Source organism: Bos mutus, chromosome 6 (genome assembly GCF_027580195.1).
Source record: "Bos mutus isolate GX-2022 chromosome 6, NWIPB_WYAK_1.1, whole genome shotgun sequence".
NCBI lineage: Eukaryota > Metazoa > Chordata > Mammalia > Artiodactyla > Bovidae > Bos > Bos mutus.
Genome location: NC_091622.1, coordinates 58,431,010 through 58,458,174, shown reverse-complemented (window position 1 = coordinate 58,458,174; position 27,165 = coordinate 58,431,010). Strand labels below are relative to the sequence as shown.

Below are 27,165 nucleotides of genomic sequence, written 5' to 3'. Positions count from 1 at the left end.
TAGTTTTTTAATTGATGTGTGGTTGATCTGCAGTGTTGTGTTAATATCTGCTGTACAGCAAAGTAGTTCAGTTATACATATATGCACATTCTTTTTCATATTTTTTCCATCACAGTATGTTGATTATAGTTCCCTGTGCTATACAGTAGGACCTTGTTGCTTATCCATTCTATATATCATAGTTTGCGTCTGCTAACCCCAAACTCCCAGTGAAGCCCTTCTCCACCTCTGTCCCCTTTGGCAACCACAAGTTTATTCTCTGTAAGTCTGTTTCTGTTCTGTAGATAAGTTCATTTGTGATGTATTTTAGATTCCACATGTAGGTTGTATCATACAGTATTTGTCTTTTTCTTTTTGACTTCACTTAGTATGATAATCTGTAGTTGCGACCATATGGCTGCAGATGGCATTATTTTATTCCTTTTCATGGCTGAGTAGTATTCCATTGTATGTATGTACCATGTCTCCTTTATCCATTCATCTGTCAGTGGGCATTTAGGTCGTTTCCATGTCTTGGCTATTGTGCATACTGCTGCTTTGAGCGTTGGGTGGGGATGGGGGTGTGAATGTATCTTTTTGAGTTATAATTTTGTCTGGATATATGCCCAGGAGTGAGATTGCTGGGTCATGTGGTAGTTCTGGCTTTTTAGTTTTTTGAGTAACCTCAATACTGTTTTCCATATTGGCTGCACCAGCTCACATTCCTACCACAGTGTACAAGCGTCCCCTTTTCTCCACCCCCTCTCCAGTATTTGTTATTTGTAGACTTTTTAATGATGGCCATTCTGACTCGTGTGAGGTGGTATCTCATTGTGGTTTTGATTTGCATTTTTGTAATAATTTGCAGTGTTGAGCATCTTTTCATGTGCCTGTTGTTTTAGTTGCCAAGTTGTGTCCAGCTCTTTTGTGACCCCATGGACTATATTGCCTGCCAGGCTCCTCTGCCCATGGGATTTCCCAGGCAAGAATACTAGAGTCGGCTGCCGTTTGCTTCTCCAGGGGATCTTCCCAGTTCCGGCATTGAACCTGCATCTCCTGTATTCACAGGCGGATTCTTTACCACTGAGCCGCCAGGAAGGCCTGCATGTGCCTGTTGGCCATCTGTAAATACTCTTCTTTTGAACTATTCTTGATATTGATGCATAGAATTGTCACCAAACCTTTTTGGTTCTATTGTAGTTGGGGATTTGCCTTTTTCGTTTTGAAATTAGGACTCCACTTCTACTCTTTAATCTTTAGAGACTTCTTCCATTTTATGTCATGATTCACAGGTCACTGATACCCTTTAGCAATTTTTATTCACAGATTTATTTTGACTAAAGCATCATTATAAGAGCTCAATGCTTTTTTAAAAATATAAATTTATTTATTTTAATTGGAGGCTAACTACTTTACAATATTGTATAGATGCTTTCTTGAAATATTTTTTGCCTACTTTGCCCTTTATTCCTCTTTCAATATTTGACCTAAAAAACTTTAGTGGCATATGGAGAGGGAGAATTTAAAAGGACATACTGAATAGTGAAGCACTAGAGTATCTGGAATGATCATTTGTCTGAAGCAGCTCTGAAAGTGAGCAGACTGTTGGTTGTTATCGTGACATGTATTTTGTTGTCAGGCACTTGTGAAACTAGGAGAGATACAGGATTGTATTCCAAAACGCTAAGTAGGATTATGTTATGAAAATGTCAGCAAGTACTAATAAAACAATATACAGTGATTTATGCTTAAGTGTTACACCGAAACCACAGTCATTCGTTCTCTCACATGCAGGGACTTGGAATGTGAATGGAAGTGGGGAATTGCGTTGTTGAACCACTCCCTAAACGCTTCTGGTCAGTCAGGTTTCCTTCTATAACTGGTTTCATGCCTTAGAAGCTCTGGAAAATGTACCTGTGGCCAGTTTCCAAGCCTTCCCTCCCCTAACTCCAAACCTCCTTTTTCTTTTCCTGAGAGATGCAGTGGAGATGGAGGAAGGAGGCCAGTAAGTAGTAAAGTATTCCACTGTCTTCTCCTGTATTGTGCTTTCTTAGTAATTGAAACCAGCTGTGACTTTCCATGGACTGTTATTCCTGCTGTGGTGGGGACTCTGTGGTAGATAACATCACAGCACAAGTCAGTGCTTTTATCTCTTAGTGATAAATATCATTGCTTACCTACCTCACTCTATACCTCATGGATTATTAAATATTTTTATTCTTAAGATATAACTGACTCCATTTGATTGTAAGAGGATTTATTAGTAAAGAATCATGATATCTTTAATTTTTTGATTAAAGATGGTCAGTCTTAGTTTTATTTCATTATACTGAGAGCTGTCTGATTTACCACAGAGTATCTGATTCTCACACTCCATAAGTTTTGCAGAGGTGGTATGTGTAATTTATCTTTTATCCACTTAATTGACAGATATTTATTGAAGATTTGAAATATGCATGAACCTTTCTCTTTGTCTATAACCAAAGTTACAGTTGGGATTTTTAACTCACGGAGGTATTAAAAAAGCACTTAGTAGAGAAAAGCTCTAAAGACTCAGATTCCCTTTTTAGCTTTTGACTTGTTGCAAAATAAATTATTATAAATCTCTGTAACCAGATTCTCTAGCATGGTCTCCATTAATTTGGTTTCTGTGTGTTTCACACTGAAGGGAAAAAATCAGAATCCCAGACTCTGAGCAGTAGGAACGTCAGAATTAGATTTTTTTAGAGAGCTGCACATTATTTTTTTGCTGTTTTATTTGTTACCCTTTTAAATAAATGAATGTATCTAACTCAGAGTGGCAAAGCAATCTTCTTTCCTAGGCAGTTTCTCTGCTGTGTGTTGGATAATGCTAGTTTACGTGGTGACTGTTACCATGTTTGAGGTTATGTTGTATATAAATAAAAATAAATGGTGTTTTTCAAAGGAGTCAAATATCCTGGGGGGAGATTCTGAGTGTTCAATTGCCAAATTTTCAAGTAGGTCACAGAAATTTGACTTAGATTTATTTATCACTACTTTATTATAAGTTTCTGGGAAGAAGAGAACACAATTTTGCCTTTGGCTTCTGACAAGGCAGAACAAATTTAGGTTCATTAGAAAACAAGAATAAATGTTAAAAAAAGGAAAACAACTATAACTTTATTTGGCATGTTTCATCCCTATACACTGTGTAGAATTGTAAAATACTTATTTTACGTGAGGTTGGTCATAACAACACCTGTTAAATGATGGTCTTTGTCAAGCAGCTAGTTGCATTGTTCTAATCCCTGGCCTTTTTTGCCTTCTAGAGCTTCATAATATTTTCGTACAGCTTTTGAAATATCTAGGAGGAGCCGTGGGCTGCTGTCCATGGGGTTGCACAGAGTTGGACACGACTGAAGCGACTTGGCATGCATGCATGCATTGGAGAAGGAAATGGCAACCCACTCCAGTATTCTTGCCTGGAAAATCCCATGGACGGAGGAGCCTGGTAGGCTGCAGCCCATGGGGTCGCAAAGAGTTGGACACGACTGAGTGTCTTCCCTTTCACTTTTCACTTTCACGCATTGGAGAAGGAAATGGCAACCCACTCCAGTGTTCTTGCCTGGAGAATCCTAGGGACGGGGGTGCCTGGTGGGCTGCTGTCTGTGGGGTCACACGGAGTCGGACACGACTGAAGTGACTTAGCAGCAGCAGCAGGGCCAAAAGAGTTTTAGGGGTCTTTCCAGGTGGCATTAGTGGTAAAGAATCCACCTGCCAGTGCAGGAGACAGAAAAGGTGCAAGTTCAATCCCTGGATCGGGAAGATCCCCTGGAATAGGAAATGGCACTCCACTTCAGTATTCTTGCCTGGAAAATCCCATGGGCAGAGGACCCTGGTGGTCTACAGTCCATGGGGTCGCAAAGAGTTGGATAAGACTGAGCACGTGAGCTCAAAGGGATTTTAAGCTGGCTAGTTCAGAAGTCATAAGATAGAGCAGGACTGCTGCTTTGTTCAGGTTTTCTGGTGTTACCAAGGCAAGGTGACAGCATGCTCTCAGATATGCCTGTGACTTTTTCAGTGTTTACTTTGATGAAATCCTCTCTAAGAAACACAGGATCGTGAATTTGCGTTTTGGTGTTAGTTTTCCCCACACAACTATAAAGACTATGGAGAAGTGCACAAATCACAAGGCACTAAATAAGTGTTAAATCAAACGTTATTTTTTTTTTCTTCTTGCATAACTGTATTTCACTAGAATTGCTCCTGCTTTCCAGGCGCCTGAAGAACCATTTTTTTGTGTGTGGTTAGTAGAGAAAAAGGAACTTTGATACAATTTCTTCTTAGTACAATGAAAACATACTTGATATTTCATGTGGAATATTTGTTTGTTTTTTTCTTGAGAATTACATTTTAGTATTTATGAAAGTGTTTATAAAATTATGTTTGTGTTTAGGTATAATATAATTTTGGAATCTATAGCTTGAAGATATTTTTAATTTTAAGTCCATGTATTCTAAGCCAAAATTTCAGAGAGGGACTCTATTACCCTCTACCATTGTAAAGAGATCTCTAGTAGAGAAGGCTGTGAAAAGAAACTATTTTAGGAATGATGTTTAAGGCTAACTTAAAAGAACAAAGTAATACATTTTTGGTTTTCCATGAACCTGTTATATGATTGGGCTTCCCTGGTGGATCAGACGGTAAAAAAAATTTGCTTGCAATGCGGGAGACCTGAGTTTTTGATCCTTGGGTCGGGAAGATCCCCTGGAGAAGGGAATGGTATTTTTACCTGGAGAATTCCATGGACAGAGGAGCCTGGCAGGCAAGCTACAGTCCATGGGGTCGCAGAGATTCAGATACAACTGCGCAACTAACACTTTCATTTTCATTATATGATTAGATCACAATTTATATAGCCCTTCCAGTTTAAAATACTTTTGTTGCTTACATTTTTATGTTCTCAATAGTGTGATGAATATATTTGTATATAAATATTTGTCAGCACCTCTGATTCACTCTAAGAATTACTATGCTAAATGTTATGAACTTCTTTGCCAAATTGCTTTCTAGAAAAGTTGTGCTAGTTTACACTTTCATAGTTAGTGTTTATATTAGTACATACTTATCACATTCTCACCAGTACTGAGTATGGAAGCTACAAAATCTATGTGACCATTCACAGATTCTCAGAATTATAGACGGAAAGTCTGAAGAGTTTGTCTGGTCCAACATTTTATGGAGGAGGATAGTGAGTCTCAGATAATTAATTAAAATAAGTCGAAGTCAGGTTAGAATTTTAGTTTTCTGGATTTCTTACTCAGTATTGTTTTTATCAGAGAATACTGCTTTATTATTTATTGAATGTTTATTTTAGCATGATGAGTTGCTATACTGGGCAGTTTGATTTTTAAAAATCTAATCTTCCCAGTAACTCAAATGGAGAGTCGTTTGAAACTGTTTTACCATTTGTAGGGAAGAGGAGCTAAAGAGGAAAATGAGAGCAGTCTTCAAATGCTGAATGTGAGAAAAGGAAAATAGGTAGAATTCACAGGGAAATATTTTGGCTTAATGTAAGGAAGAACTCTCCTAAAGAGTACAGTAGTGCTATTCACTAAAGAAAGAGGAGGCTGTGTTGAGTTTCCCTGCTCTATTTTGAAAGTGTTTAAGCCAATTCTGTGTTTGCCAGGAATGTGGAAAGCACATTCAGTACATGTGGAGTCCATCTATTGACTAAGAAAACTAGTTGACTAAAAGTAGTGGATTCTAAAGAATGTGGTAGAGTACCTGGCACGAAGTTGAATGCCCAATAATGATAGCTATTATAAATTTTTATTATGTCATATATTAGATGGATACCATGTAGTCCCTGAAGCTAGTGACAGAATAAGCAGAGATGTTAATAAGTAATGAAAGAAGTAGCAAAGAAAAATGGGGAGAGAAGCTAAAGCCAAACCTTTCTGTCTCAGAAAGCCAAAGGGACAGTTTCTAGGAGATAGTCGATTTGTTGTAAATATTAGATGTAGGTTAAAAAGAACGACAAATATAATATAAAGATGAAAAACATACGATGAAAGAAATTAAAACCACCCATAATCCCCAATCTAGAGATAAAAGTTGCTAACATTTTATTCTTTTCAGATCTTTGAACATGAATTTAAAAGCATAAGTGAGTAGATTTAGGTATATCACTAAACGTCTTGTTGTATCTCTTTTATCACTTAAGCATATCTTGATGTCAGTAAATATGTATATGCATTGTAATTTTCTGTCGAAGCATAGAATCCATTACAGGACTGAACATAATAGTAGATATTCTGGTAATTTGTTTTCCCACTTTATAAACAGTGTTCACTTACCTCTGTCTTTGGTGCCAGTTCATAGCTGAGGCTGTCTTTTTTGCCTCAACTGTATTCCTCTTTTATTTAGTTATTATTTTCGGCTGCCCTGGGTCCTTGTTGCTGCACAAGCTTTCTCTAGTTGCGGTGAGCATGGGCTCCTCTCTAGTTGCGACGCGTGGGCTGCTTGTGGTGGTGGCTTCTCTTGTGGCAGAGCACGGGCTCTGGAGCGTGGGCTCAGAAGCTGTAGCACATAGACTTAGTGCTCTTTGGCATGGGGAATCTTGCCCGGCCAGTGATCAAACCCATCTCCCTTGCACTGGCAGGTGGATTATTAACCACTGGACCAGGGAAGTTCCAGTCCTTTAATTTTTTTTTCATCTATTCTTACCCTCTTGCAGTCTGTTCTTTATACTTTTGAATGGACAAATGCCATGACAAGCATTTTTGAACATACATCTTTGTATGTTTTTTGTTTGTTTGTTTATTTGTTTTTTGGCTGCAGCATGTGGGGATCTTAGTTGCCTAACCGGAAGTGAACCCACGGCCCCTGCAGTGAAAGCGTGGCATCTGAACCACTGGATCCCCAGGGAAGTCTGTTTTGTTTTTAGACTAATTAGTTAGAGGTGGAATTGCTGGGTCCGACTAATGGGTATGCATAGTTGAGATTTTGATATATATTGCAGGTTTGCCCCCCATAAAGGTTTTTTAAATACCAGAAAACCCTTTTGCATATATGAAGGTCCCATTTCCCTATACCCTTGCCAACAATCTTTTTAATCTGATAGTCTTAGAAATTCTGGATCTCACTAAATTTCATACTAGTCTGTTACCTGTGAATATTTATGAGATTGCTAGAGAAAGGGGTAAGCTAGGGATTGCAAATATCGCTAATACCGTTGTTTCCTTTTCTGGGGTCGCAGTGGTTGATCTCGTCTGAATTAATTCCTTAAGGACAGTTATAATATTTGGTATACAAATGAAGTTCTTGAGTGAAGGGGGAAGAACTATAACAGAAAAACATAGTGCTTAACTTGATCCATTCAGTTCCAAGATTTTCTGTCATACTGCTTGTACACATGGGTGGATGTAGTGAAAATTAAATGTTACTGCCTTTGACATTTTTAAAGTGAGGGAAAAACTAGTAGAGGACTGTCATTTCGTAAATACAATTTAATTTATTTTTCTCCATTAAAGGAGTCCTTCCTCCCCAAAAGTACAGTTGTTGAACTTAAACCAAGTAAAAATTATAAAATTTAATAAGCTCTCAGATATGATTGGAAGTCTTATATATACTAGCTATGCTCTTAATTTTGCCCTTATGGCCTAAGGAGATGTATTGGATGTCCACACCTAGGAGCTTCCAGGTTTGTTGTTTTCTTATTTTTATTAAAGCTAGATATCAGTGATTTTGCTTTGAATCTTCTCTTAGAGGCATTTTGTGCAGTTTGTTTTGGCTGCTAAGGGAGAGTAGTTGCTGAACACCGATGGTTTGCCTGTGCTGCACCCTAACTGAGTGTAGGGATTTAAAATCGACAAACAAGAAATTATTAAAAAAATTGATTGGGTTGCTATAACCGTTCATTTTGTTGTTATCTTAGAAGGAGAGAAGTTTCAGATTATATTCTCTGTGGTTACTAGGACTGCTGTGGGTGATCTGCGTGGCTGTTGTACCTACGTGGAATGGGGATAATGTCACCTAGACTTTGCAGAACCGTCTGAATAAGATGGCAGGGAAAGTGAAGGACTGATTGTCATGTAGGGAGAACAGATATATGAGAGACTGAATTTAGTCTGTTGACTCTTGTCAACACATGGTTAAACTGAAATCCGGCAAGTGTATCAAACCTTGCATGTGCTTAGAAGGATTGAGCGAATTTTTAATTTAATCTTGAAGGTAGATTGGCTATAGCTGAAGCTAAGTAAAACGAGTATGTTTTAATTAAAATCTTTGGTTGCAGGTTAAGAAGAAAACCTAGCTTGTGAGCAAAATGGAATTTATTAGGTCATTGTTGAGTCTCATTGAATGTAAGAATAAACCTTTAGCACCTTAGTTTAAACATGTGAGTTCAGCAAAACGATTAAGGGTAAGATTGGGCCCACCTTGTTCAAGTGCCCATTCCTTGTCCAGTTTGTGATGGCACAGAATATGTGCATGGGTACTGAGCTGCTTTAGTTGTGTCTGACTCTTTGTGACCCTATGGATTGTAGCCCACTAGGCTCCTCTGTCCATGGGATTCTCCAGGCAAGAATACTGGAGTGGGTTGCCATGCCTTCCTCCAGGGGGATCTTCCCGACCCAGGGATTGAACCCGAGTCTGGTATTCTCCGCATTGGCAGGTTCTTTACCACTAGTGCCACCTGGGAAGCCCTACGGAATATGGAACCATCTAATAAATATATCTGTGGTTATAGGAGGCCATTGGGATGTCAAGTGGGGTGTAAGTCCTTAGGGAACATGGACTTGTAGCGAGCTGAATGGGCATTCTCTGAGATGTCTGTTATATTTTTGCTTTATATAGTGGATTACTTTTTATATTTAGTACTCAGAAACCTTTAAGAGTTATTTATTGCATTGTTTATAGTTTCATTTTAATATAAATAGAGAATAAGACTAAATCCTTTTTGATTTTTATATATCTTAGGCACTTTTTATGTTTGAGATGGCAGCACCTAGGAATAGCATAGTTCCTGCCATATAACACCCTTAGCAAATACTAGTGGTTGAATGAGTACTAGAGAGGAAGCAAGGCTCATTCGTAGGTGGCCTTGAATAACAAACTTACAGAGTGAACACTCGCTCCTCCAGAGTGACCTGGCAACTGCCTTTTAGATTTTTCTTTTCATTGGATTTCTTTTTTTTTTATTAGGCCAAAGTGAAAAGCCTTTATCTTGTGAATCACTGAACCAAACAAAAAGAGTTTACTGAGGTCCTTTTGAGGTGCATTTTTTGGGGTCTCTAGTTATGTATTGTCACGCATGCTTATAAAGACTTTTAAAGCCAAATGTTCGATGAAAACATTTTAGAAACATAAAATGTAGCACAGCAAAGTGTTTAAAGTCTTCAGTGGTTAGATATTGCTAGATATTCCACCTTCAAAGTGTAGCTGTACTCTGCCTCTTCCCACCTCTGCAGCTACCACCCTAATCCAAGGCTTCAAATTTCCTCTGTAACTGTGCAGAACAGCTTCCTAAATGAGCTCCCTGCATTCACTTTTACCCCTTGATATTGTGTAATCCAAAGGACATGACTTAACTTGGATTACTCACAGCTCTGCTGAAAATTCTCCGTATTGCATAGGAACCTGGAATGTTAGGTCCATGAATCAAAGTAAATTGGATGTGGTCAAGCAGGAGATGGCAAGTGTGAACATTGACATTTTAGGAATCAGTGAACTAAAAATGGATAGGAATGGGCAAGTTTAATTCAGATGACCATTATATCTACTACTGTGGGCAAGAATCCCTTAGAAGAAATGGAGTAGTCCTCAAGTCATCAGAGGTGTCCAAAATGCTGTACTTGGGTGCAATCTCAAAAGAGAATGATCTCAGTTCCATTCAGTATCATAATAATCCAAGTGTATGTCCCAGCCACTGATGCTGAAGAAATTAAAGTCGAACGGTTCTGTAAAGACCGACAACACCTTCTAGAACTAACACCAAAAAAAGTTGTCCTTTTCATCATAAGGGATTGGAATGCAAAAGTAGGAAGTCAAGAGTTACCTGGGTAACAGTCAAATTTGGCCTTGGAGTGCAGAATGAAGCAGGGTAAAGGTTAGGAGAATTTTGCCAAGAGAACGCACTGTTCATAGCAAACACCCTCTTCCAACAACATGAGAGGTGACTTTATACATGGACATCACCAGATGGTCAGTACCGAAATCGGATTGTTTCTACTACCCTATCTAAAAGAGAACCCTTCATCCACTGTCTATCTTTCATTCTGTTTTACTTTTCTTCATAGCACTTATAACTTGACAGCATATGTTTGTATCTGTTTCCTCTTCTAGGTGCCAAGCTTTATAGGGGCAGGAATTTTGTCTTTTTAAAAAAATTTATTTATTTTTAACTGAAGGATAATTGCATGGAATTTTGTCTGTCTTATTCACTCCTGTATCCTCAGTGCCTTGCACGTAATGGACACTCAGTAAATATTTGTTGACTACGTGAATAAATACACATGTTTATGTACTCTGGGGAGTCAGTGGGGGACATGGTGTATTACAGACCTAGCGCTGGTAAATGTGAGGGTGACTTGAATTTAGGAGATAGCAAGAAGAAAAGTCATTAGCATCCCATAGCATGTATATGTTTTTTAGAAAGTTGGTGGAAATGGTTGTTTTTGTAGTTAGAATTGATGTTTTATCAAACCACATTTGGTTATGTTTCGTTTAAGATGAAGACGATGACTTTGTGTGTAAGAAGACAGCCTCTAAATTAAAAGAAAATGGAGGATCTACAAATAGTTATCTTGGAGCCTCAAACATGAAAAAGAATGAGGAAAACACTAAGACCAAGAATAAGCCTTTGTCACCAATAAAACTTACCCCCACATCAGTGCTTGATTATTTTGGAACTGGAAGCATCCAAAGATCAGATAAGAAGATGGTGGCAAGCAGAAGAAAAGAGGTGAGTGTTCTCCACGCAGGCAAGAATGTTCAGGATTTGTCCCCGTTCACTGTTGTTAATAAGAGGTGAAATGTGAATTTTATAAATAGATCAACATTTTATTGATGAAAATAATTTTCCTATGGGTAAAAGGTGTGGATGCTCTTTTGGAGAATGAAGAAATTGGCATATCACACACTGAATCTTCTAATATTTGAAAGTGGGAAAAGATCATTTAAATCATGAGAATAAATTGTAATTCTTAGTGTTTAAATACTCAGAATGTAAACTAATTTTACCGTTAACCTCAGCTAGACAAAACTGGACAACATAATTGTTCCCAAGTGAGGTCATGAATACGTAACTTAGAATAGAGCCCACCCATTCTGTACATTTGACCTTTCAGGCTGATGGTTGGATTTATTTTTTTTGGACACTTAGGAAACAGAAATACAGATAAGTAAAGTAGTTCCCTGCGTGGAAACCTGGCACGTGGTGTGTGTGTGTTGATTTCACTAGTGCCTCCATAAGACAGTGTAATCTCTCTCACTGTTGGTTTGCCAGTGTTGGGCTATTTCTGAAGTCAAGACATTAGATAGTATTTTGGGGATATTTCTTTTGAATATTTCAATAGAATACGTGAGAATCATCTGTCTGTAGGATATTTGCTCATTAGGAAATTGAATGTGGTCATGGAGTAGATGTGAACATAATTTTTTGGCTGATGCTGCGTTGAAACTATATTTATCTCTTATTGGTGTATTGGGTTAGCCAAAAAGTTCATTCAGGTTTTTCCATACGGTTTTACAGAAAACCCAAACGAACTTGTTGGCCAACCCAATATTTATTCATCTACGTTTAAAAAAAAGCACCTTATTTTGAACTTAAGGTTTATGCTATTCTTGCTTGATTTTCTTTGAAATACAGCCTTCACAAAATGCAGATGATTCCAGATTAAATGATGAAGCCATCGCCAAGCAATTACAACTTGATGAAGATGCAGAGGTATTGGCATTTTCATTAGATAGTCGTAATCATTGGAGTTGTCACTTACTATTTAGTCTACTCAGGAGATAATTAGAGTAGTCTTATTTTGAATTGAGCCTCATTCTAAGAGTTATGTGTAAAATAAGTTAAGATCTAAAACTATATGAAAACCTAAGTTTATATAAAAGATAAATGATGAGAGCAGAGGATAATTGTTTAAAGATTTATTATTAGATTTCTTTGAATGGAAGCTTCCTTTAGTATAATTAAAATAATTTAACTTGGTCATATCTCTTTTCACTATGGACAATCTCATCTACTTCTGTGGCCTTAAGTAGTATGCATATGTTAGTGATTCCCTAAATCTGCCTTCATTTAGAGTACTGTTTGTAGTAAACCTGTTCCATTCATTTAATAAGTGTTCACTGAGCACTTACTGTGGCACACTTCTAGTTGTTAAGGCTACTGCAGTTAAAAAAAAAAATGTCATTATAAATGCTATGAGGACAAGTAAAGGGACAGCTGCTTTTGGGGGCAATCAATCCCTGGTGGCTCAGATGGTAAAGCGTCTGCCTGTGATGAGGGAGACCCGGGTTCGATCCCTGGGTTGGGAAGATCTCCTGGAGAAGGAAACGGCAACCCAACCCACTCCAGTACTCTTGCCTGGAGAATCCCATGGACAGAGGAGCCTGGTAGGCTACAGTCCATGGGGTCACAAAGAGTCTGACATGACTGAGCGACTTCACTTTCACTTTCAATGGGGTTATTTAAATAAGAGGTTGGGAAACCCCTCTGAGGGAGTGACATTGGGGCATAAATTTAAGTGGTAAGCTTCCCTCCACTTGGAGGAAGATTTCCTCTAAACAGAGAAAAGCCAGGTGCAAGCCTCCTGATGACTTTGAAAGAAATAGCAGCAAATCTTGTTAAGTCATGACTGGTCTTTGGTACCTACCAGAAGGACTTGGGATGGAAAGGAGTCTGGATTTTAGTGTCTGTGAGATGAGAAGCCATTGGAGTACTGAATAGAGAAGTGACATGACTTGATGGATCTTAAAAGAAAATTATTTGGGCTGCTATGAAGGTAATAAACCATGGTGGGGCAAAATCAGATCAGTTTGGAGACTGTTAGAGTGGGTGGGGGGCAAGAGACAGTGTTGGCTTGTACCAGGGTGGTGGTAATGGAAGAGGTGGTGAGAAGTGGTCACAATCTGTATGTGCTTTTTGAAGATACAACCTTCAAGTTGTTGCTGATAGATTGAATGTAAGGTATGAGGGAAAGAGAAGATTCAAAGATAACTCCATGTTTTTTTTGGCTTGAGCAACTAGGTGAATGGTGTTATCATTTATAAAGACTGGAACATTGATACAGGGAAGTCAAGAAATCTGTTTTGCTCAGAAATGCCTGATAGGCTTCCAGATGGAGATGCAGAGTGGGTAGTTGGTAGAGGAATCTGGAGCTCAGGGGAGACGTCTAAGCTGAAGATACTTATTTGGGATCAGCAGCATTTGAATGGTATTAAAACCAGTGTAACTAGATGAGATCATGGAGAGAATGTAAACAGGAAAGAAGTGTCAGAATTGAGCTCTGGGCCACTGTTAACAATGAGAGGTCAGGAAGAGGAGGAGGATCAAGCAGAGGAGATTTACCAAAGTGGCTAGGGAAGTGGAGCAATCAGGAAAGCTTGGTATTTTACGGGAGCCAAGTGAAGAAGGTTATTTCAAGGACAAGTGTTCATCTCTGTCAGAGGCTCCAGACCTTGGTGCCTGTTGTTTGAACCCTCTTCCTATTTATTAGCTTAAATGCCGCTTTCTCATATTCCCTAAACTATGTAAGAAATCCCTTCTGTGTACTTTACTGAACCCCCTGTACCTACTGTTAACATTTAAATGTCTTCTTAAATTGCTATTTAAATGTCTTCCTGTATGTCGACTTTAAACTCTACGTACCAGGGGTGTTTATGTCACAGCTATCGTACATTAGCGCCCGTTTTAGTGCTTGGCAAGGAAGAGGGTCTTGATAGCAGTTGTTGTGAGAGAGCAGTATTCCAGTCTTCTGCAGTGTATGTTGCTTTCACGTTTTGTTGATTTGGCAGTTTATAGATTGTGTTTTCAAAATCTTTTTCCATCTTACTGTCTATACTGAATTTTATAAACTACGTACAGGTATCCATATGACTCAGGGTAGCACACATGGCCTAGGTAAAACTGTGGAGTGAGTTTTAGGGACCTGACTTCTTATCTGTCCCAGATGCTGAAGGCTTACCCTATCCTTTCCAAACCAGGTGTGGCGCTTTGTATCACAATCCGCTATTTTCCCATTTCTGTCACATTCTTTCAGAATCTTGTTTGGGTAATTTATTAGTCTATGAAGGACTTTCAGGGTGTTAATAACTGACTGATGCCGTCCTTCATAATTATCCCTCTAAGAGCTTCTGTTTCCCTCCCCTCCCCTTCACTTTCACCTTTTTGTTTATTCATTTAGTGAATGTGTGCCCAGAATCTAACGTGCAAGTCAGTATGTTAAACACTATCTGCTATGATAAACATTATATTAAAATATAAGACTTTGGATCACATAATACCATAATTACCAATAATGAATTTCTAATGGAAGTATTTAAGTTTCTTCTGAAACAATTAGAATCCTGTTTATTAGAAGTATACTACTACATAGTGTGAAATTTTAGAAAAATGATGTAAAGTTCAACCTTTACATTTACATCCTTGCAGGACCACTAGAAGTTTAGAGTTTGGAGGAACTTTATATGATGAAGTTTGTTTGTTTGTTTGTTTGTTTTAGAAATTAGATGTGTAGTTCAGTTATGGTAAAGAAATGCTAGGCAACAGAGAACATACTGATGTGCGCCTGTCTGGCTTGCTCATAGTTCTGTGTAACTTGAGTTAATTCATTTTATAAACAAGAGGAGACTTGGTTACTGAGTTCTTACCAGGCTTATACCAGTTTGCAAATCTTTTCTTTTGGATTGGTTTTGAGGTCCTTTCCTTTGTTTGAATAAGGTATTGTATTAGGCCATTTTATCAAGGAGCATAAATTTATAATGAGAAATATAATCTGTTTCCACACATTCTCTTCTAGAAGAGTTCCATTTAATTCAAAGTAAAAATAGTAATATTTGGAAATAACAGCATGGTAACTAGAATGTCTGTGTGTTATATTAGCATGTTAGGAAAACTTCTGGTATAATGACTTAAATTTTCAGAAGTTAAAACAGAGAAATTACTACTGTGTTGTATACCTTAAACTAGTATAAAATTGTTAAGTCTGCTATACTTCAGTTAAAAAAAAAGAACAGATACAGTTGAGTTAGTCATTGAAAATAGAAGTTTGATGATATTAGTGATAGTTGCATTGTATGTATCTTACTGTCATGTGCAAAGGAACTATATAATTTTCTTGATTTATTTAGTTTTTTGTGTCCCCACCCAGGCTATTGCTTTTTGCGTTAGGATAATGATTCTCTTCTGAGCCCTTCTTAGAGTTTAGAATAAATAGAAATGAGAGATCTGTAAGTATTGCATTGGGACCATTAAGAAAAAGCTAAAGACTTGGATCTTTATGCTCAGATCCATCTATCTTGCCTGCAAAATTAACAAAATATGTTCTGCAATCTAATTTGGCTTAGCAAAGCAAACCTGTGATACTTAACTTCTAAGTGAAAAAATGTCATAGTTACTTTCTAGAAAATCTTTTTCCAGTTTCTTTTAAGTATCACGAACTGAACATTTTAAAGCTTTTTATTTATAAAAAGAAAAAAAAGCACCTCACTGTGTTGACACTTTTTATAGCTGGAGAGACAACTGCATGAAGATGAAGAGTTTGCCAGAACGTTGGCCATGTTGGATGAAGAACCCAAGGCCAAAAAGGTAGTGTTTTACCGGCTCTTTGCATTCTGAATGTACAATACAGATCAGTGTTTCCTTTCAGACCTTTGTATCCTAGGCTTTGGAGATATAACCATGAATAACTCTTCTATCAGATCAGATCAGATCAGATCAGTCATTCAGTCGTGTCCTACTCTTTGCGACCCCATGAATTGCAGCACGCCAGGCCTCCCTGTCCATCACCAACTCCTGGAGTTCACTCAGACTCATGTCCATCGAGTCATCCAGCCATCTCATCCTCTGTCATCCCCTTCTCCTCTTGCCCCCAATCCCTCCCAGCATCAGAGTCTTTTCCAATGAGTCAACTCTTCGCATGAGGTGGCCAAAGTACTGGAGTTTCAGCTTTAGCATCATTCCTTCCAAAGAAATCCCAGGGCTGATCTCCTTCAGAATGGACTGGTTGGGTCTCCTTGCAGTCCAAGGGACTCTCAAGAGTCTTCTCCAACACCACAATTCCAAAGCATCAATTCTTCAGTGCCCAGCCTTCTTCACAGTCCAGCTCTCACATCCATACATGACCACAGGAAAAACCATAGCCTTGACTAGACGAACTTTTGTTGTCTTCTAGAGAGATGCTTAAAATTATTTCAGTTAATGCAAATGTTTTTGGGGAAGCTCATTGAGAAACTTATTCTTCCTAAAGGAAGATCGATAGGACCAAAGCTAATCAGAACCCTTCTTCACAAAAAAACAAATTGTAACTTTGGCTTTCTGTCCCAAAGAGGTTCTTATGTACTTCTTCAGAGAATAACACTGATAAACATTTCAGTGGAATCTAAAGTTTAATAACTATAATATTAATTACTGTCTTTTTAAAAGCATAATTTGTTGTTTGTAGCTAGCTAACTTTAAGATCTGTATTAGGACAGTCTCAAATAGTGAGTATTTTGGGGAATCTCTGAAAGCATCAAGGTTTTTTTCTTTAAGCACTTGATCTCCAAAAATTAGCCTTATTTCTGTTGAATCACACTCTGTTAATATTGTCAGTATCAATCTGACCGTTTTAAGAGATATTACAGCAGGCAGATGTAAGGCAGTATAGGGAATGGTGGAGACTTTGTCATTAGAAAAGCCTTATTATTTCATCTAAAGACATTCAAATTGAAAATACTGCATCATACACCCCAATTGTGACCTTTCTGCAAAATGGAGTTTTGAAGAGCAGTGGAGAGAATGGACATTTTTTTCTTTTTTGAGAAAGTACGCTGTTTTTCTTTTGAGCTTTAGATTGTTGTTAGTCTTTTGGGTTAGATTTTAGTTTTTAACTGCATGATGTGCTAACAGTTTGAGAATTGAGATGAAAGCAGCAGAAACAAGGCTTTCATTTTCAGAGTCACAAGTAGGGAACAACTGGGATAGTTTTTTTTAGGTCTGTTTTTATACTCTTTCATCTGTTTCCTTATCTGTAAAATTGAAAGTAATTAAACATGTTTCATCTGCCCCAGAAATTTTGTGTAAGAATGAATGAAAATTTATTGCATTGTTTTGCTACTTTGGAGGATGACCCTTAATCTTTGGTTGATTTTAACAACATACTTTGTGGTAAAAGTTTTCCTGTTGTCGCATTTGACGCTTTTTTACATTTTCTTAGGCTGAAAAGGATGCAGAAGAAAGAGAGACATTTTCATCTGTACAAGTCAATTTATGTAAAGCAGAGAAACCTAAATATCCTCATAAAGGTAAAACTAGCAGAATAAAGTAAGCCAGAACATTTATCTTTATAGAAGAAACTTCATGTAACCTTTTGTTTAAACATTTGTTCAATAATTGCCTGGTATTCTTTTTTTTTTAATTAACTTATTTTAATTGGAGGATAATTACTTTACAATATTGTGATGGTTTTGCTATACATCAGTATAAATCAGCCATAGGTATACATGTGTCTCCTCCATCCTGAGGAGCACCCCCCACCTCCCTCTCCACCCCATCCCTCTAGATTGTCACAGAGCACCTGTGTGACAGGTGCCTGTCACATGGTGATGGGTTTGGGTGCTCTGCTTCATATGTCAAACTTGCACTGGTTATTTGTTTTACATACGGTAATGTATGTTTCAATGCTATTCTCTCAAATCATCCCACCCTTGTCCTCTCCCACTGAGTCCAAAAGTCTCTTCTTTACATCTGTGTTTCCTTTGCTGCCTTGTATATAGGATCATTGGTACCATCTTCTAGATTGTATACAATTAATATACAGTATTTGTCTTTCTCTTTCTGACTTCCTTTACTCTGTATAATAATTGCCTGGTATTCTTAGGTTGACATTATTTCATAGTACTGGAGCATGTTCTACTTAGATGCTTGGCAAACTGTGTGGTTGTTAGCTGGTACAGAATGCCTGTCTGCTCTGTAATTGTTGTTTGGGTTCATGTTAATTTCCAAGTGTAGTGCAAGTGTGTGGACTTCAATACATGAAGACAAAAGACTAGATGTTTCAAGCTTATATAGTTGAATCGTCATCGTCCAGGTCATCTGAAGCTCTTCTGCTAGTTGTCTGTAGGTTTTAGTTTTTTTTCAGTTGTCCAGATATCTAAGCATGTGCTAGTGGTTAGATGTTAATAGCTGGGCTTAATCTTATAAGTATTAATGTATCTGTTCATATAATTTTAGTCTTGAAATCCCAGGATTCTTTCAGACTTTATTACAAGCAGAATTTTTATGTGACAGGATATTCTAATTAGTAACTTTTCTCTGTGAATTTTGAATCATTGAAGTTTATCTGTGGAATACAGTCCATGTTCTCAGATGTAGTTTACCATTTCATTTCAATTAATGAATAATTTATAGTTAAAAAGGCAGATCTCTTATTTTGAACTGGTTACACAAAGAAGTAATATACAAATATTTAATTAAAAAAATGTTTTGTATAAACTTAAGAACTAAAATTTTAATGTGAATGTTATGAAGTCACCATATAACATCATGTCCTACTAAGATTATTCTGTTGAAAAATGAAAAAATAGTCTTGATATTGGGTATCATTTTGCAAAAACAACATTTATAATCCTTTCTTTCTTCCTCATAAAAACAGAACAATTTTCAGATGAAAGAAAGAACTTCAGCCCTAAGAAGCAAACTAAGTGTGAAGGTTCAAGACAATCCCAGCAACGTTCCAGGTCATCAGCTCATAAAACAGGAGAAACTTCTCCAAAAGCCAGTTCTAAGCTGGCACTTTTGAAAAAAAAAGAAGAGAGTTCTAATAAAGAAACAGAGTCTATGGCCTCAAAAAGAAAAGAAAATGTTATTGAGTTAAAAGAGACAAGAACTCCTAAGAAAATGAAAAGTTCTCCAGCTAAAAAAGAGGTAGACATTTTTGAAAAGGGTATCATTGAGGGGGTTGTGTGTTGATCTGGTTTGTTTTTAAGTTTTGTCTCTAACTTTATAAGGCATTATAGTATCTTAAAGATACTCTCTTATTTAAAGATGCTGCTGCACAATATAGGTTATTATTAATAATATAGCTAAATAAGCCCGTATGTATTGAGGGTTAATGTGTATCAGATACTGTGCTCATACAGATGATATGTCATTTAATCTTCACACAAGAGAGATTTACTTTTATTATTCAACTTTTGAAGATGATAAAACAGGCTGAAAGGGTTTAAGTAGCTTTCCCAAGATCATCTGGTTGAGTACATGGCAGAGTCATTTTGAACTCAGGTCCTCTAAGGCCAGTAAAAAGTAATGTAATATTGTGGCTCTGAACACAGACTCTGGAGCCAGTTTTGGATCATAGTCCTGCCACTGGGCAGATATGTGACCTCGGTCTGGTTACTTCCCCTCTCTCTGCTTTGGTTTCTTCATTTGTAAAATTGGGATAATAATAGTATGCAATGAGATAATGTGTATAACCGCTTGGAACAGTGCCTGGTACATAATACATGCTATATAAATTTTGGCTATTATTATTATTAAAATAACTTATTTGGAATTATCCTGAATGTATGCCTTTTTGCTCCGGTTTAACAGGAGCAAATCATTTTCAGAGGGATAAACAGTGAAGGAATGCAGAATGACTTTTAGAAGTTTTTTTGTTTTCATATATATTTGAGAATTGTTTCTTAGAGTCTCCAGTTTGAAACCACCTTATTAGGATCATAAGAGAAGCTACTGTTCCTTCAAGCCTCTTTGGCACTTGCAGTTAAAAGCAGAATATTATCTATTTTAAGTGCTCATCACCATTATTTTTTAGTGAAAAACTGAAATGCTGAATGATTTCTAGATGCTTTTGTTTTTGGTCAGTGCTAATAAATATGCTTAAGGGGACAATTAACTTTTTGGTCTCAGATTTTTCTTCGCAAAGTACTTAGCTGGAGAATGAATATTTTTCTTCAGACACACTAAACATGTTCAGTTTATAGACGCTTGTCTATTTTTATTAAAGCAGAATAATTTAAAAATGATACTGTTGCTATTCACCTTATTTTTCAAAGTTGAAATAGAAATGACTCAGAGAACTTAAGTAGTTTTGGGAACATGAAAGTCGGTTTTATAAATTCAGTCTATCTCAGTCAAATAATTTTGACTTCACAAATGAATGTGCTTTAGATTTCTTTTATAATTTGTTTATAATTCAGTTATTTTTTCACAGAATTATTATAAATGATTTTCCCATTTTGGCATGCATTGTACTTTCCTGTGACACTAGTTAAAAATATGATTTCCTCGGGCATGTGGTCTGGGCAGGTGTATTTCAACAAGCTTCTGAGATGATATGGTTGCATACCACCATTTGAGAACCACTGATAAAAAGTAGGATTAGAGTCTAGGATTAGCCTATAGCCTATGGCACAATTAACTCAAAACCAAAGCAGCTTATTTTCTTTTGTTGATTAAATCATTTGTTTGTATAAAAGTGGCATTTTGTCTACTCTCAGAGGACTTTGAGGTGGCTTACAAGTTAAAAATAATGTAAAATTAGGAAGTGGAAAAAATGACAAAGATCATTCTTGTAGTAGTTCTTAATTATCTAAGATGTTCTTCCCCCAAATGTACACATGCTGGTTATACCTCCTATCTCTGGGTCAAAAACTTGGAGTGCATCCAGGGATTACAGTTTAAAAGATTTCCCCAGTACTTTCTGAGAGACACCCATGGTCAGATCCCTTGAGAGAAGCAGAATAGGGGAGATTAGACCCAGAAGGGAGAGTGGTGGCATACAGAATGTGTCTGCTTTTTGGAGTATAGCTCGCTTCTCATTTGAGCCAGGTGTTTATATAAAGCCATTAATTCTCAGACTGTAGTGCCTATTTCCCCAGGAGTACAGGGGATAAGTTATATTAAGGGTATTCAGAGCCATTGGCTAAAATAGTATATTTTCTTCTGTGATCGTTTACTTGGGAAAAAATTAATTTTTCCACTGAAATACACATGATATATTATGGAATAGCATTTAAAATTCACATGAATTTTTGAAATAAAACACATCTTTTTGTTTTGTGGCTTGGGGCTAGCAGCTTGGCTTGTATGCTCAGTCTACCCTGAGGTTTGTGCCTTTAGAGAGAGTTGCAGGGTTTAAGAAGGGCTTATGACAGGGCTGTGTGTAAGCCTGGCGTGTGTAGATCGGGACGTACCTATGTGGTTGAAAATGTTAGTATCAGGATCAAGCACCGAAGTGACTTACTGTTTATTTATTGATAAGTATTTTTATTTATTTTTTGATATGTATTTTTAATTTTGTAAGAATTTTGCATGACTTTATTCATTTTTCTTTCCATCTCCCCAAAGTCTGTAAGTCCTGATGAGGCTGAAAAGAGACGCACTAATTATCAAGCTTACCGAAGCTACTTAAATCGAGAAGGTCCCAAAGCTCTGGGCTCCAAAGAAATACCAAAGGTAAGAACACTGAGAGGGTGTTTCAAGGCCTCTGGTCTATGGGTCCATGTATGTATTCACTATGTCTACAGTAGCAGAGAATTAATAATTAAAAATGAGCAGGGCTTCCCTGGTGGCTCAGTGGTAAAGAATCTGCCTGCCAAAGCAGGAGACATAGGTTCGACCCCTGGTCCAGGAAGATCCCACGTGCCGTGGAATAGCTAAGCCCGTGCGCTGCAGCTACTGAGCCTGTGCTCTAGAGCCTGAACCCTCAACTGCTGAGCCCATGTGCTGTAGCTGCTAAAGCCTGCGTGCCATAGAGCCAGTACTCTGCAACAGAAGTCACTGCAGTGAGAAGCCCTCACACTGCAAGTAGAAAGTAGCCCCCGCTCACCACAAGAAAAAGCCCACACAGCAACAGACCCAGCACAGCCAAAAGTAAATAAATAAAAAAGAACAGGAAAACATTAGTCACCATCTTTACAAATTAGGATATAGGATACGGCAGTCACAAGACTAATGCTTTTTGCCTTCATTGTACTTAATTATTATAATTGTGATATGTGCCATAAGGGAAAAAGCAGAGATTCTTTTAGGGAATCTGGTCCTTAAGTGGAGTTGTGGGTGGGGGAACAGTATGACCAGGTTTGCATTTCAGGCTGAGCACTCTTGGCTGCTAAATATAGAGTGCAGTGGAGGGAGGGGGGAATAAATGCAGGCAGATCAATTAGCAGGGATGGTGAGAAATGATAGAGACTTGTCTAGAGTAGTAGCAGTGACCAGGCTGAGAAGTGAAGTAGCTTCAATGAAAAAGGAAAATCTATAGGACGTGGTGGTAATTGGGAGTGGGAACCGAGAAAGAATGAGCATGGGGTGATTTCCTCGTTACTGGCATGAGCATCTGTGGGTGGATGCTCATGCCGCTGGAGGCAGAGCAGATTTGGGGAGATGATAATGAGTTCATTGTGACCATGCTGTGCTTTAGATGTATGCAAGGTAGCCAGGTGGGAATATTCAGTGGACAGGAGGACTGGAGCTCAGAACAGAAGTCACGATGGGATGCAAAAGATTGGGCATTATTGGCGTGTAGAAAATGTTTGAAGGACTTGATGTCACCTGGCAAACAAGGACAGAATGAGAAGAGACCTTGGACCTAGCTTCCTCATGAAGTGGAGGAGGGTGAAACACAGAAACAGACGGAGGAGCAGCAGCCCCAGATAGAGGAGAGAAACCTGGTAAAGGTGGTATCACAGTAGCAAAGGGAGGAGAGAGTTTTAAAAAAACATTGAGGAGACTGAAAATTGTCCATTGCGTTCAGTAATGTGAATGATCCGTAGTGATCTAAGCAAAAGTTTTGATAGAATGATGGAGGCAGAACCTGGTGGAAGTGGGTTGAAGAGTGAGTGGGAGGAGATGAAATGGAGGCAGCATAAGTAGATGATGTTGGTTGTGAAGGGGAGAGGAGAGAGAGGACTTCTAGCTATAATGGGAGGTGGCTTTAGGGGGAAAATGTGAGCGTCTTTAAGGTTTGTTGCTGTTCAGTTGCTCAGTCACATCTGATTCTTTTGCGACCCCGTGGGCTGTAGCCTATCAGGCTCCTCTGTCCATGGGATTGCCCCGGCAGGAACACTGGAGCCAGTTGCTGTTCCCTACTCCAGGGGATCTACCCAGACCAGGGATTGAACTGTCATCTCTGTAATTGGCAGGCAGGTTCTTTACCACTGAGTCAGATACTTAAAGCATGTTTTTTTTGATCATGGAATTGATCTATCAGAAAGGGAGAGATTGAAGATATCCCAGAAAGAGAAGGATAATCAAAGGTACTATGAGGTTTCTGAGAATGTAGAAGGGCAGGGGATTCAGAACACAGATGGAGGTGTAGTTCCCATAATAAAGAGGGGCAGAGGATGAGCCAGAAGGGGCTAGTGGGCTGTGTAGGAGGCTGGAGGAAGATACCAGGCTTGCCTCCTGTATGAAAGATAAAAAAGCTTCTGCTTGAGAGGACTTGAGCCAAAGTGGTGTTCTTAGGGCGTGGCCAGATTTCAGTGAAAGCAAGGCCATGGATGGAATATTGGAGAAGAGGTTGAGAATATTGGGTGGTTTGCTGGTCCTGCAATGAGAGTTCGAGAATGAAAGAGCGTGGTAGGGAGATCCACAAGGTCGTTTCAATCCTAGAGTCATAGGGACCTTGAGATGTTGTTAGTCAAACCTTTTCTCTCCAAACAGACTTACTACACTCCCCCTACCCTCCCAGCAACAGTTCTTCACCTGGATGGTGAAGGATTGAGCTTGTATTGGGGCAGTCTTTGAATTTTGCTTAGCTGCTGCTTTGCAAGCATGTTTTAAGTCTATGTTGATCTCAATCCTCTTTTCAAAAGTAATAAGTAACTTGGAATGACATATATTTTTCCTTTTGCTTGGGGTTATACCATATTGAACCATTGTGAAAGTAAAAAAAAATCTATACCTGTACACAGTTCCAATTAAGATTAAATGTCTTTCCATCTAGCCTTCTTTTGCCGAGTGTCTTTTGTCTTATCAGATTAACTTTTCAATCAAGAGATGGTATGATAGGGTAAGAGCTCAAACCTGTGTAGTTTTTTTCAGAATTGAAACTTTTTTTAGCAGAAGCAAGATATTCTGTAGGTGCATTACATCTGGTTGCTTACTTAAAGTTACACAAGTTAACTAGTGGTTTAAATATTTTTTAAACAGTGAGGATAGTATGAATGGATAATTTTAATAAGGTTTCCTAACCATACTGAACATACATTTTTTTTGTTGCTGGTTTTATAAGCTTGTTAAATGTTAACCTACATAAGAATTTCTCAGGATTTAATTTCAGTTTCTGCGTATTGACTGTAAATTTCCTGCAGATTTTTTCATGCTGAGATTATTTATGATGTCAAATGAGAAAAATCAACTTCCTGCAGTTTTGATGCCAAATATTTCTTTGGAAAGCTACCATGTAATTTCCTCTCTGCTTGAACATTTTGGTTTTTAGGGAGCTGAAAATTGCTTGGAAGGCCTTACGTTTGTAATCACAGGAGTGCTGGAGTCCATTGAACGAGATGAGGCCAAGTCTCTAATTGAGCGTTATGGGGGAAAAGTGACAGGAAATGTCAGCAAGAAAACCAACTACCTGGTCATGGGTCGTGACAGTGGCCAATCCAAGAGTGACAAGGTGGGTAGTGCCGTGTTCTCAGCAGGAAGTAGCCTGCTCGCCTTGGCAGGCTCATGACGCGCCCATGCGTAGTAGTGTCCTGTACACAGAGGGCAAGAGGAGGAAAGATGGGAAAGTAATTTCTTCTCCACGTTATTTCTTCTCCACAGAAGTGTTGTATGTCTTTGACCCGGGATTTTGGTTTTCCAGCTGAAGGCACAGTTCCTGTTTACTTGGCTTTCTTAGTGTAGTATTCTAGCCAGAATATTTTTTTTGAAGATAGAAGCAAATGCAGTTTTCCTCTAGAAGCAAAAGCAGTTTTCCTCTAGAAGCAAAAGCAGTTTTCCTCTTCTTCTAGTCCTAAGTATTCCTATATATGCTGCTGTGGACTCCATCTTGAGTTTTTTAAGTGGAAACTCTCTTTTATACTTAGTTCAAAATAGTAGAATACCTGACTAACTGTGGTTTTGACAAATAGCTGCTTATTTCCTTACCTTATGAGGATTCCAGAGGTGGGCAGTTGCTGAGGATGGTTCAGCCCCTCAGAGATGTAGCTGGACTTAGCTCTGTCCTTCACTTCTGTCTTCATGCATGTTGCCTTGTGTGGCAAGCTGGCTGCTGCTCTCAAGTTCACATTCAAGGCAGGAAGTAGGGGGCAGTGGCAAGATGTTACACTAGGTGTAACTGACCATAAGAGTTTTCCCGGAAATACCTCTTATAGAATTCCACTTAAGTCTCATTGGCCAGAGCTGTCCTGTGGCCATTCAGAGTGATAGAGTTTGGGGAGGATGAAGATTCTTCTGATTCTTAGACCAGTCATAAGTCATCCCTTGGAGATAAGCACACTGCAGTTCTGTTAGCAGGGGAGACGGTGGAGGAAGTCTGCTAGCCAGTCGAGCCTGGCAGAGGGTGTGAAGAGCTGGACTTAGGCCTTAGAGGCTTTGACCTTCTTAGCGTAGAGAGAAAGGGAAAGCAGTCCACAAAAGGGGCAGTGTGATACCCCGGGTGCCAACCCACCATTCTTAGAGGAGGTTCTGTTATTTTCTTTTTAGCGATGCTTTTTCATGCATACTGTTTTAAAAAATATTCCAGTGTTACCTAGTTTACAAATGTGGTTTTTCACCTTCTGACAAGCCTGAGAATCATATTTCTTTTTTATAGAAAGTAACGGTTTCAATGATTTGCATTTTAAATTAATAGGCAGCAGCCTTGGGAACAAATATTATTGATGAAGATGGCCTGTTGAATCTGATTCGAACTATGCCAGGCAAGAAGTCCAAGTATGAAATAGCCGCTGAAGCTGAGGTTTGTATAAAATGAACTTGACTTATTTCTGTTGGTGTATAGACCTTTCCTGTTTCATAGAGACATTTCTTGGGTGAATACAGGCCTGTGGGCTAAAAAATTAGCTTTTCTTCCTGCTGCAAATGAACTTCCCTTATTTCCTTTTGAGTAGGTGGACTCAGCTGTTGGCTGTTGTCATTGATGTATTTCTTTAACTTTCTCAAGGGAGTATGAGGAGGAAGAGGGGACCATACATTGTACTACCCATATCTATTAATTACTGATTAAACTGTCCATATTTTCCTTATTCTTACAGTAAAACTGTGCAGAGCTTCTTGATTAAGAATTCTTTGAAGGTTATATCATACATATCAGCATGATAAAATCATTTGCTTTTAGAACTGTATCGGGACTTTTTCAGTTGTGATAGAAACCAAGCCCATGTTACCTTTAGCGAAAAAGGGAACCGTTTTGACTCACATAAGTAAACTCTGAGAAATCTGATGTGGGGACTGCTGGGTCTACAGACTGAAGTGCTTTCAGTACTCTTTCGGTTTCTGTCTCTCTACTTCTCCTAGTGTTAGCTGCATTCATTTCCACTATATACGTGTCCATGTGTGGGACACAGGGCTGCCAGCAGTCCAAGTTTGATGTCCCCAGCTCTGTCACCCAAGTGGTGAAGTGGTCTTCCAATTTATTCCAGTTAGAAAAGTCTTGGGGAATGATTTGGATTGTCCCATCATCCATGTCCCCTAATGTTCACAATTTACATAACATAATGCAGTTCTCAAAACCAGGAGATTAACATTGATGCTAAACGTGTTAACTTCACATTTAGCCCTGTCGTCCTTAGGATCTCACACTGCATTGAGTTGTGTCTTCTTAGTCTCCTCTGATCTATGAGAGTTCTGCAAGTCTTTCCTCTGTCTTTTTATGACCTTGATTTGATGAGCACTAGTCATTTCTTTTGTAGACTGTCTCTCAATTTGGGCTGTTGATCTTTTCTCGTGGTGAGATTGAGGTTATACATTTTGGGCAAGACGACCATGTAAGTGGTACTGTGTCCCCTTCAGGGCATCATATCAGCTGTGCCTGATGTTGATATGTCTTATTATTGGTGGTGTTAGCCTTT

At 38.4% G+C, this 27,165-nt stretch overlaps 1 protein-coding gene across 1 annotated transcript in view; it reads left to right on the top strand.

Moving 5' to 3' along the window:
- RFC1 (replication factor C subunit 1) overlaps positions 1 to 27,165 on the top strand; it is a 78,473-nt gene that overhangs the window by 31,066 nt on the left and 20,242 nt on the right. The window contains exons 5-12 of the mRNA XM_070372273.1: positions 10,674 to 10,906; positions 11,813 to 11,890; positions 15,680 to 15,757; positions 17,367 to 17,454; positions 18,804 to 19,075; positions 21,500 to 21,607; positions 24,591 to 24,770; positions 25,950 to 26,054. Of these exons, the coding sequence (XP_070228374.1) occupies positions 10,674 to 10,906; positions 11,813 to 11,890; positions 15,680 to 15,757; positions 17,367 to 17,454; positions 18,804 to 19,075; positions 21,500 to 21,607; positions 24,591 to 24,770; positions 25,950 to 26,054 (1,142 nt within the window). The remainder of the gene's footprint in view (positions 1 to 10,673; positions 10,907 to 11,812; positions 11,891 to 15,679; positions 15,758 to 17,366; positions 17,455 to 18,803; positions 19,076 to 21,499; positions 21,608 to 24,590; positions 24,771 to 25,949; positions 26,055 to 27,165) is intronic.